General features: G+C 45.8%; 1 protein-coding gene across 6 annotated transcripts in view; it reads left to right on the forward strand.

Moving 5' to 3' along the window:
- The window catches only part of grik1a (glutamate receptor, ionotropic, kainate 1a), a 329820-nt gene that overhangs the window by 238794 nt on the left and 78209 nt on the right, over positions 1–12817 (forward strand). For 5 of the 6 annotated variants that reach the window (XM_078408895.1, XM_078408897.1, XM_078408898.1 and 2 more), the window contains 2 exons: positions 5275–5388; positions 6124–6327. In XM_078408895.1, the coding sequence (XP_078265021.1) occupies positions 5275–5388; positions 6124–6327 (318 nt within the window). Of the gene's footprint in view, positions 1–5274; positions 5389–6123; positions 6328–8060; positions 8124–12817 lie in introns of those variants that run through there. The other variant, XM_078408900.1, reaches the window with a different exon arrangement.

A 12817-nucleotide genomic window follows, 5' to 3' on the forward strand; every position in this document is an offset into this window, starting at 1 on the left:
CTGTCCATCACAAAATTGCCTATTTTCACTTCGACAACTTTATCCTGCCTGCACCACGACCCACTACTGTTAGAGCGTGCTGTCGGAAGGAGAGCTCGAAGAGCTCAAATCAATGGGCCTCAGTAACTGAGAGCAAGGCCACCAAAGCTGGAGTGATGAGAATTGGAAATTCTCAAACGTCTGGGGTGGGAGGTGCACAGTTACACGAGGGTTAAGTTTGTCTGTCACTGACACAGCAAAGGAATGCGCAACGTCATGCGAGTTTTGAAACATAGGTGAGGATTTTTAAATGAAGATGTTACCTATTTAGCTCTGAGGGTTAAGAGAATTAAAGGTTAATTGACTGGGTAAATGTAAAAAAAATTGTCCCTAGTGTGTGTAGGATAGTGTTAATATGCGGGGATCGCTGGGCGGCACGGACTCGGTGGGCCGAAGGGCCTGTTTCCGCACTGTATCTCTAAATCTAAAATCTTTTTAAAAATCTAAAAATCATGGGATATGGGGAAAAGTCTGGAAGGTGGGAACTGATTGTGGATGATCAGCCATGATCACATTGAATGGCGGTGCTGGCTCGAGCCGTACTCCTGCACATATTTTCGATGCTTCTATGTTTCTATCTGGGAGTTAGTATAGGTCTGTGAGCACATAGTGCAAGTTAGGACATGCCCAGCAATAATGCGATGTCCTGGAGTTCATGGAGAATAGAACTAAGAATGGCTAAACAAGAATGGGTTGCAATAATTAATACCGAGCAGCAATAGAGGTGGATAAAATGTCAGCTCTACGTGAGAGGCTGAAGAAAAGAAGACAGAGATTACAAAGGAGATCATTCTTCAGATAAATGGAGTGAAATAGGTAGAGGAGGAGCATAGATCCTTCAGTTCATCAAAGCTAACAGTGCAGGAGAGGGGAGAGGAGCAATGGCAAATTAAATCAAAGTCTTGTTTATTGAAGAATGAATGTATAAATGATTTATTCACAAAATGCTGGAGTAACTCAGCAGGTCAGGCAGCATCTCAGGAGAGAAGGAATGGGTGACGTTTCGGGTCGAGACCCTTCTTCAGACTGATGTCAGGGGGGCGGGACAAAGGAAGGATATAGGTGGAGACAGGAAGATAGAGGGAGATCTGGGAAGGGGGAGGGGGAGAGAGGGACAGAGGAACTATCTAAAGTTGGAGAAGTCGATGTTCATACCACTGGGCTGTAAACTGCCCAGGCGAAATATGAGGTGCTGTTCCTCCAATTTCCGGTGGGCCTCACTATGGCACTGGAGGAGGCCCATGACAGAAAGGTCAGACTGGGAATGGGAGGGGGAGTTGAAGTGCTCAGCCACCGGGAGATCAGATTGGTTAATGCGGACCGAGCGCAGGTGTTGAGCGAAGCGATCGCCGAGCCTGCGTTTGGTTTCGCCGATGTAAATAAGTTGACATCTGGAGCAGCGGATGCAATAGATGAGGTTGGAGGAGGTGCAGGTGAACTTCTGTCTCACCTGGAAAGATGTATAAATGATACTTTATCGTCACATGTAACAAGTCTTAGTGATATTCTTTATTTTGCATACGCAAGGTAAAATTGAAAGAGAGGAGACAGGACCCAAAGAAAGAGGAATAATAATCTCAGTTAATGTGGATGCTTGGCGAGAGACCTGCTTAGTCAGCAGTTCAGTAGGAATAGAATTGAGGAAGAAAGATGTAGGTCTCATGGTTGTGATGAGGCAGCGCAGTGGCACAGCGGTAGAGTTGCTGCCAGAGGCCTGGTTCAGAGACACAGGTTCAATCTTGAGTACGGGTGCTGTCTGCACAGAACCTGTGCATTCTCCCTGTGCTGTGACCGCGTGGGTTTTCTCCAGCTGCTCCGGTTTCCGCCCACATTCCAAAGACGTGCAGGTTTGTAGGTTAATTGGCTTCTGTAAACTATCGGATAGAACTAGTGTACGGGTGAATGCTGGTCGGCGTGGACTCAAAGAGCCTGTTTCCATTCTGTATCTCATCTCTAATGAGCGTGAAGAGATCATAAGGGGTGATGGAAGGGAAAGTGGTGTAAGATGCAATCTCAGCTCTAGAAGAGAAGCGTGGGGTCGTGTCACGGGGAAAGGAATAGAAGGATCAGCAGAAGGTAAGTAGATGCCGTCAGTCTTGGTTGGCAGTGTAGCGACCATAGGGATTGGTCCTGAGAGTCGAACCCTCGGATTGGCCAGCAAGGTCACATGGTGGTGCGACCATAGGGATTGGTCCTGAGAGTCGAACCCGCTGATTGGCCAGCTAGGTCAGGTGGTGGTTTTGAGGCCCAAAAACCAGTCAGTGGGAAGAGAACTTCGATGTGAACAGTTTGAGTTAATGGTTGTCTGTAATCTCATTTGTTATCCTTTGTAATTGAATATTGCTGCCGCAATAAACTTCTTTAACAAAGTACAAGCCTCCAGACTCGCCATAGCAGAGAGAAGGTTGTTTAAGAAGGGAGTTTCAATGGAAAGAAAACAAGAATTATCTTAGAGTTTCATAGTGACGCTGCAAAATACTGAATGATACAAAAGAAAATGTATGTGGAGAGATCTGCAAGCAGTCATCAGGGATATTCTTAAATTGCTTTGAGATAATGGGAGCAGTTAAAGGAATGATTGTGAAAGGAAGCTGGGGATTTACTTGCGGGATAAATGAAGAAGGATGGGAGATAGTGTTTGAAATCATCACATCAATGAGGGCAGAAACTGAAGGAGGATTTTATGTAACATAGGGAAATGACGCTGAATAGGATCAATATTCTGTGCACAAAATCCTCAATCCTCACAGCTGTAGTTTAGAATCCACTTCTCCAAGTTCTATCATCTTCACAATGTACAGGGGTAATGCAGCATAAACTAGAAGGTTTCAAGATTGGTTGAAGTAAATTATGCAGAACCATTTATTTTTCTTTCTTCGATTTTATTCTAATGCAATATTATACTACTCATACAATTCTAATACAGTACTATAATTCAACAAGATTTTGCCCTTTTAACAAATTATTTTACTTCTTGCAAGCTTGCTGGTGACAATCCTTATCACCACATTATAATAGGGTGGAAGGATTGTACTAAGAGAAACATCATTTAATTTATTTTGTGTAGTTTTATGCAGTTTGTGGTGTTCAGTATGGTTCCAGTGTGAGATTTTTTTTTCCCATTTAACGTAATATTTTGTTTTTGAATCGAAGAATAAAATGTCACACTTAATGGAAAATAAATCTTGTGTATTATGCACTTACCAACTCATTGCCTGGATATCTTAAAAACATGTTGCTGTACTTCCAAAACACTTCACTGCAGGAGTTGTGCTTTTAAGCTTATTAACATTTATTCTAGCTGCCTACTTTATCACCACTCAACTCTGATGGACTGCAGAGACTCCTAAAGAATGTTTCAAACCTCCTTCTCCCACACTGACTCTTCGAAAAACCAGCAAGTGGTGTAACATGCCCATGTTTGAATAGATAATCAGATTTCCACCTTGTAAACAATCAATGGCGGGGCTGTATAAATAATGGCTTGCCTTAGAATTAATCTTAAGAAATCAGTTGGTTTTGCTCCAGTTGAAGCCTTTTAAGCAAAGCAGGACATATTAAGAGGAGGGCTTTCAGCTGATCTATTTATTGCCAGTTATTCAACTGTTGATTTTGCAAACTGGAAGCAAGTACAGCATTATAATTCTTTCATTAGTTAAATTGACAGGTTGAATGGATTTCTGGCTGGGAACTTGCACGCTTCAGTCAGCTGCACCGAACCAGAGCATCAAATGTAGTAGTGTTAATCTGCATTGATCATGAGCCAAATGGTTCATCTCGTGTGTTCTTGTCTGTCGATCAGTTTGAAGAATGCTGCTAAGTTGTTGTAGACTTCTGGCACAGCCCTTTCCCAGACGATGGATCGCCTATAATGACCCAAGGCTGCTGAAGGGACCCCGCCAGTTATTTATTCGATCTCAGCCATCCACTTGTTCACTGGTGCAGCTGGTAGAGCTGCTGCCTCACAGGGCCGGACACCCGGGTTTGATCCTGACCTCAGCCTGCGTGGGGATTGCACATTCTCCCTGAGACTGTGTGGGTGACCTCTATGTGCTTTGGTTTCCTCCCCCATCCCAAAGATGTGCGGGGTTGTGGAATAATTGGCCTCTGTGGTGTGTAGGGAGTGTTGAGAAAGTGGGATGATGGATCACTAGTGATGGTTGTCGGCATGGACTCGATGGACTGAAGGGCCTATTTCCATGCTGTATCTTGAAATCAATCTTCATTCTCTTCCTCTCCGCTTGAAACAATAGACAATAGACAATAGGTGCAGGAGGAGGCCATTCGGCCCTTCGAGCCAGCACCGCCATTCAATGTGATCATGGCTGATCATTCTCAATCAGCACCCCGTCCCTGCCTTCTCCCCATACCCCCTGACTCCGCTATCCTTAAGAGCTCTATCTAGCTCTCTCTTGAGTGCATTCAGAGAATTGGCCTCCACTGCCTTCTGAGGCAGAGAATTACTGATTATGATTTTCGCTATTCCATTATTTGCCTGTATTATATCCAATATACACCTGTTTTAGCTTGAGTAACGTGGCCTCAAGGAAGCAGCATGATAGAATGTAAGAAAATAACTGCAGATGCTGGTACAAATCGAAGGTATTTCACAAAATGCTGGAGTAACTCAGCAGGTCAGGCAGCATCTCAGGAGAGAAGGAATGGGTGACGTTTCGGGTTGAGACCCTTCTTCAGACCGATGTCAGGGGGGCGGGACAAAGGAAGGATATAGGTGGAGACAGGAAGATAGAGGGAGAACTGGGAAGGGGGAGGGGAAGAGAGGGACAGAGGAACTATCTAAAGTTGGAGAAGTCAATGTTCATACCGCTGGGCTGTAAGCTGCCCAGGCGAAATATGAGGTGCTCTTCCTCCAATTTATGGTGGGCCTCACTATGGCACTGGAGGAGGCCCATGACAGAAAGGTCAGACTGGGAGTGGGAGGGGGAGTTGAAGTGCTCAGCCACCGGGAGATCAGGTTGGTTAAGGCGGACTGAGCGAAGGTGTTGAGCGAAACCATCGCCGAGCCTGCGAGCCTGCAAGATAGAATGATCGGCTCATCATTGTATGTAGAGGAATCTTCTCCAGCACCACCACATCAACTGTCGATTCAAAATGTAACCTTCACATCTGTACCATTCGCACTGAGGCCGAAACAGATCGAAACTTTTTGAGAATAAAATTGGGCGAATATTATTTGTGATTTTACCTGAAGGTTATATTGTCCCTTGATTATAGATTGGATTCTGGAACTCAAACACAGGACTCAACATGACAAGCAGCCTAAAGGACAAGCCCTCTAATATCACCGACTCGTTGGCCAATAGGACTCTCTTAGTTACCACTATTTTGGTAAGCTTTCTGTCATACAGCAACAGCATTTCAAAAACCACAATAGCAAGTCCACACAGACAAAACAATCCATCAGAATCGGATGTGGTCCAGTGTGGGAACAATCTTAAGGGCGGCACGGTGGCGCAGCGGTAGAGTTGCTGCCTTACAGAGCTTGCGGCACCGGAGACCCGGGTTCCATCCCGACTATGGTCGCCGTCTGTACGGAGTTTGTACGTTCTCACCAAGACCGCATGGGTTTTCTCTGAGATCTTCGGTTTCCTCCCACACTCCAAAGACGTACAGGTTTGTAAGTTAATTGGCTTGGTATAAGTGTAAATTGTCCCTAGTGCGTGTGGGGTAGCGTTAGTGTGCGGGGATCGCTGGTCGGCGCGGACTTGGCGGGCTGAAGGGCCTGTTTCTACGCTGTATCTCTGAACCAAACTAAATTAAGAATTATTGTTGGCAATTGGCCCTTATAATGAGATTAAAATCAACAGCCGCCATTACGGAGAGAATATCATCCAATAACTATGATGGAGTCCTGATGTTATGCAGGTTATAAATGGAAAAAATGGCATTTTAAATGTGGATAGGAGATTGGCAATCAGTAACTGTTATTAAACCTGATACGGTCTTGAATTTAACAAAGGCACCTCTTGTTCCTTTATTATTATTGCCTATCTGGGGGAATAGATTAATTAGAATTGTCAGGTTGTGCTGTAAAATAATGTATTCATTGTTTCTATTCTGCAGGAGGATCCTTATGTAATGCACAAGAAATCTGACAAGCCCCTTTATGGGAATGATCGTTTTGAAGGTTATTGCCTTGATTTATTGAAAGAGCTATCAAGCATTCTGGGCTTCACCTATGAAGTTCGACTGGTAACTGATGGAAAGTACGGAGCTCAGAATGAAAAGAGCGAGTGGAATGGAATGGTTGGGGAACTCATCAGCCATGTAAGTGAATACACTCAAAACCATTTAAAGACAATTGCCTGGACCTAATATTATTGATTTTCCCTATTCAGAAATGTGATATCTTGCAACCTCTGATCGGAAAATAGCTTCCATCCACCGTTGTTGACAGAGCTCTCATGAGTGTCTATCGTATTTTCTGCTCTTCTGAACTCACCGCTTCTGCTCCCAGCTAGAACATGGATAAGGATTTCCTTGTCAATAGACAATAGGTGCAGGAGGAGGCCATTCGGCCCTTCGATCCAGCACCGCCATTCAATGTGATCATGGCTGATCATTCTCAATTAGTACCCCGTTCCTGCCTTCTCCCCATACCCCCTGACTCCGCTATCCTTAAGAGCTCAATCTAGCTCTCTCTTGAATGCTTTCAGGGAATTGGCCTCCACTGCCTTCTGAGGCAGAGAATTCCACAGATTCACAACTCTCTGACTGAAAGAGTTTTTCCTCATCTCAGTTCTAAATGGCCTACCCCTTATTCTTAAACTGTGGCCCCTTGTTCTGGACTCCCCCAACATTGGGAACATGTTTCCTGCCTCTAACGTGTCCAACCCCTTAATAATCTTATACGTTTCGATAAGATCTCCTCTCATCCTTCTAAATTCCAGTGTATACAAGCCTAGACGCTCCAGTCTTTCAACATATGGCAGTCCCGCCATTCCGGGAATTAATCTAGTAAACCTACGCTGCACGCCCTCAATAGCAAGAATATCCTTCCTCAAATTTGGAGACCAAAACTGTCCTTGCCTTTAATTCCACCAGCCTCTATATTTAATGGATCATCCTTAATTTCTGTCACCTCCAAAGAGATTCCCCGACCCTGAGCATGTTCTCTTCTCCCTCCCCTTTCAGCTTTTTGAAGAGACCACTCCTTCCACAACATCTTAATTCAACCTTCCATTGTCACCATTGAGCTTTCCCATGCAGTGTGAGAGATGCAAGGTTTGCCTTTTATTTATTTCCTTCCCACCATCCAAGGACCAAAAACAGTCCATCCAGGTGAAGATATTAGTGTAGCAGGTCCGGGTGGCACAGTGGTAGAGCTGCTTCCTCACAGTGCCAGAGACCTGGGCTTGATCCTGACCTCTGGTCCTGTCCGCGTGGTGTTCTCACATTCTCCCTGTAAGCGCGTGGGTTTCCTCCGTGTGCTCCGGTTTCATTCCACATCCCAAAGATGTAGGGAATTGTAGGTTAATTGGGCTCAGTGAATTGCCCCAAGTGTGTCGTGCATGGATGGGAAAGTGAAGTAACAGAACTAGTATGAACGGGCCATTAATGGTCAGCATAGACTCGGTTGACCAAAGGGCCTGTTTCCATGCTGTATCATTCAATTCAATTCAATTTGGTGCTACATTGGAGGAATCAAATACCGACTGGGTGACTGCTTTGCACAAGGATGCCCTGAACGTCAGTCTCCTGTTGCTGTAATTCTCTATCCTCCACCTACCTTGACATCTTTATCCTTGTCCTTCTGCATTGTTCCAGCGGTGCCCAATATAACCTCAAGGAACTGCACCTCATCAATGGTATTTTGTTGAATTTGAACAATTTTATCTTCTTTATCTCCAACAGATATATTTGTCTCTTTCTGCTTTATTTTGTTATCATGTTCTCTATCTCCATTTGCCATGTTTTAAAGTAATTCACACCGTTGGTCTACACCCTATCTAGACATTACGGTTCTCACCAACCACCTGTGTATCTCCTTGTTTTTCCAGTACTGATGAAGGAACATTGAACTAAAACATCAACTGTTTCCCATCCCTCTAATGCTGTCTGGCCTGCTGAGTGCTTCTCGCATTTTATGTTTATGTACCTTTGGGATGTGCCTTGAAGCTTTCTTCAATAAATGAAAATGTATAATCCTTTCTGCATGCCAAATAAGTGGCTTCTGCAAAGTAGTCAGCTGTGCAGTGATGTGTGAAACACAATGACCGTACCTTGTCAGAATAACTACTGTGGTACTTCCTCATTCTAACATAACTCTGAATATGCCTTTGCCACATGGAGGCTCTGCTTGTGGAGAATTAAGTGGGAGTTAATGAAGTTCGAAAAGGAGGTGCCAAACACATTCATTCCTGGAAATGATGATGAACTTGCTAATGTATTGGAAGAAAAGATAAGTATTCATGAATTAAACTCTTAATAATCAAACGACTTCTCGAAATGCAGTGCAAATGCAGTGAAACATATAACACAACTTTCAGTAAAGTATTTGAGCACCAAAAACCATTAAGAACCTTGCATCTTAACAAATCTGGTTCTTGTGGAAAACTGACTCATGTCCATTGATGGGATTCCGCTCTTTTTCATAACTCTTTCATTTAAATCATGCTCACGTTAATTCTGTTTATCATTTTATTTTAAATTAAATAGTATTCTGAGAAATAATTTAGGCTTGGATTAACTTCGTAATCATTTTCCTTTATTCTCCTCCTGGCTCTGAACTTTTTCAACAATGTAACTCATGTAAATAGACACGAGCCGGTGGAGAAACTTATCATTGTAAAACATTGTGATATGAATTCCCATTCAAACACAAACTGGGTATTTAATTCAACCACTGTAATACCGAAGGCAAGGGCAGGAAATGACCACTAGACTCACTGAGGCTCTTCCACTGTGCTGTGTGATACTATTACCCAAAACCACACCACACCCTGGCAGTCTGCTGCAAGGGAACAAAATGTTAGTTAACACTGAAGAAAAAAATGAAGATATGTTGGACAGCCGAGTGCAATGAGTTGTGAGAGGCCGTCCTTTATTCCCATCTACATTATCTGTAAGATCCAACCTACAAGACCTCAACGGACCAGGCGGACAAGATGCAGGAAGATTGTTCCCGATGTTGGGGAAGTCCAGAACAAGGGGTCACAGTTTAAGGATAAGGGGGAAGTCTTTTAGGACCGAGATGAGAAAGTTTTTTTTCACACAGAGAGTGGTGAATCTGTGGAATTCTCTGCCACAGAGGGTAGTTGAGGCCAGTTCATTGGCTATATTTAAGAGGGAGTTAGATGTGGCCCTTGTGGCTAAAGGGATCAGGGGCTATGGAGAGAAGGCAGGTACAGGATACTGAGCTGGATGATCAGCCATGATCATATTGAATGGCGGTGCAGGCTCGAAGGGCCGAATGGCCTACTCCTGCACCTATTTTCTATGTTTCTATGTTTCTATCTTGAACTCAATGGCTGTGAAGGTGGATGAAGGCTGCAACAGGTCTATCAGCTCCAATCGTCTTGGTTCCCTTGCCATTGGAATGAGTTGATTGATTTGTGAAGGACCGTGTGCTTCTTGGAGTGCAACATCAGGTACAAGTTAAACAAACACACGCACAGGCGTCTTCGTTCTGTGAGCGGAACAAAACTTCACTCAAGACTTTCGGCGATGGGGGAAGGCGATGGGAGCAGGCCACGTGATGGCTGGAAGCTCCTGGTCAAGAACCGGCACGGAAGAGGTGAATGCTTGACTCAATCGCTCAACTTTGGACTCATAAGCCACCTGAGAGTTCATAAAATCAACAGAACGTAGCCCATCATCCTCGACCTCGAGGGATGGCCACGACGATCGGTGAGTGGACCACACACTATAACCAATGCAGCACCCCCCACCCCCACCCCCACCCCCCTCCCCTTCCCCCTGTCCCCACCCTTCTTCCTTGCACTCCCATTTTTGATGTTTCTATTTTATTCTCCATGCTTCTTGGCAGTGTTTCTACAGATGTACTTTAGCTCAAATTAAGTGGAGGATAGGCGTATGATTCACGTTAGATTAAATGAGACAATGCAAGACTTTTTGATGGCTTTGCGAATTTAACTGACACTTTAATGTTTCTTTGAATCTGCTGGGACTTCCCCATTTGAGTGTATAACTGAGTCACAATCATTAAGCTGCTTTCAAATCAGTGATCATGAAGCATAAATATAGGAGGGAGGGCAGTGAAAGCTTGGATGAATTATTGGCTTTGAAATCTGTTTAAATGGCTCATTTATTCCATTTTTAAATGGAGTAAAATGCACTCCAATTTTCCGTTACTGCTGTCAAAATTTTAAAGAAAGATATAATGAATCATTCAAATCAGTCAGGGATGTGTTGTAAATCCCTGGTCCCAAGCTGGTGTGAAAATCTACATGTCAACAGAAAGCAGACTTGCATCAGACCAAAATGCAACTTCATACAATTTTATCTTTCTTTTATGTAAAGAATGATTGATTGAATGAATGAATGAATGGAGTGGCCAATTACAAAAAAACTTATTTTTGACGCGATAGACACAAATTGCTGGAGAAACTCAGCGGGTCAGTCAGCATCTCTAGAGAGAAGGAATGGGTGACATTTTGAGTCGAGACCTTCTTCAAGGGTCCAATGCTGGAGTAACTCAGCGGGATGGGCAGCATCTCTGGAGAGAAGGAATGGGTGATGCTTTGGGTCGAGACCCTTGAAGAAGTTTCTCGACCCAAAACGTCACCCATTCCTTCTCTCCAGAGATGCTGCCCGTCCCGCTGAATTACTCCAGCATTTTGTGTCTGTCTTCTGCAGAGGAAAAGGGAGCTGACAGGTAGGTGCCCATCAGCACCTGGGGCTTTCCAAAGATTAGTGGATTCCTGTTTGACAGAATGAGTATGGTTCTTGTCCGCGTCTTTGGAGTGGCCATTGGTCAGGAACTGGTGGGCGATGGAGTTGGCCGTGACAGGGCAATGCTTTGGGCGGGTACTTCGACCGGTGAGGCGATTGAAGGTCTTCCATGCCACCCTACTGGAGTGTGTGAAGTCGATTCCTTGGACTGTCTCTTCCCACCGCTCTCTGCGCTTCTTGTCAAGGCAGTTTGTCAGTTCCACAGCCTTGGAGGCAGCCTCTTCGCCAGGTTCAGCGTACAGGAATGCGTGGTAGCATGTGTCACACTCTCCGTCCCATGTGGGGATGTACCGGCGATGATAGCCGAGAGGAATCCCTCAACTACTCGCTGAACAAGCTGGATTTCGGCGTGGACACTGCACCACCCACCAAATAGTCAAGCTGACCAATGACATCGAAGACAGTTTTGAAAGGTGTGACAAGGCGGGCATCACATTGGTGGGCCTCACCGCCGCCTATGATACTGTGTAGCACCAGGGCCTGATGAAGTTCCTCCGAACCATCCCTGACCGCCATTTAGTGCAGTTCCTTGCCAACATCCTTGCCAACCGCAGTTTTGTACTCAAGACCAGCGACGGACAATCTAGCCGACTGCAGCGCCTAAGAAACGGAGTCCCCCAAGGCTCGGTACTGGCCCCCATGCTCTTCAATCTCTATATCAGCGATCTGCCACGCACGACCTCGCGCCAGTATGGATACGCAGATGACTTGGCCCTACTGCACTCGGACAGGAGCTGGTCAAATGTTCAGGATGTGTTCTCGGCGGATATGGAACTTGTCGCGGGCTACCTTAAGACCTGGAGACTAACACTGAGTGTGGCAAAAACCACCACAATGGCCTTTCACCTGAACAACAAGGAAGCTCAACGCCAGCTAACCGTCACACTCAATGGGTCACCCCTACCCTACAACCCATTTCCTACATACCTCGGGGTGAAACTAGATCGGCAGCTGACCTACAAGCAACACCTTGAAGTTCTCTGTGCTAAAGTCTCAGCACGGAACAACCTCCTGCGTTGCTTGGCCGGATCGTCATGGGGCGCCACGACATCTATTCTTCAAACCAGTGCTCTTGCACTCGTGTACAGCGCCGCTGAGTACGGCGCCCCAGCATGGTGCCGCAGCGCTCATACCAGCAAGCTAGACGCCACCCTCAACGACACCATGCGGATCATCACTGGCTGCCTACGCCCTACTCCCACGGATCTCCTGCCGGTGCTCGCAGGTATCGCACCCGCCAAGCTTCGCAGAGAGTTCTTCACTCATAGGCTGGTGTGCAAGACCCCATTGGACACCAAACATCCTTTGCACCACCTCGCCCAGGATTCACTGCAACTGGGACCTCAATGCCTGTCATCTCATCGCCCTTTCTCCCGTCATGCAGCGCCCCTCTGTGGCTCCGGTTTCAACATACTAGGAGCATGGAGAACCAGCTGGGAACAGACATCGCCACCTCCTCAATTCACTGTCGCACCGAACCCCACAGCCCCACCCGGCTCGGACATGCCCCGCAAAGAGTGGATCGCCCTGAACCGGCTCCACACAGGGGTCGGCCGGTTCAACGCCAACATGCATCGTTGGGGGTTGCGTCCATCAGCAGCCTGCGTGTGTGGAGCAGACCAGCAAACAGCGCAGCACGGCATGTCCGACTGCACTGTCCTCCGTCCCCATGGTGGAGGGGTAGACCTCACGGCCCTCGACAACAGCACATTGCACTGGCTACAGCGCCTGGAGGGCGTTACATAACTGCTGCTGCCTCAAATACAAGAAGAAGGTAGCCACAGGGAAGAAGGATCTAATCCAGATCCAAATTTTCCTGATTCTAACAGCATTTTTCAAAGAA

Source organism: Rhinoraja longicauda, chromosome 12, assembly GCF_053455715.1.
Source record: "Rhinoraja longicauda isolate Sanriku21f chromosome 12, sRhiLon1.1, whole genome shotgun sequence".
NCBI classification, from domain to species: domain Eukaryota; kingdom Metazoa; phylum Chordata; class Chondrichthyes; order Rajiformes; family Arhynchobatidae; genus Rhinoraja; species Rhinoraja longicauda.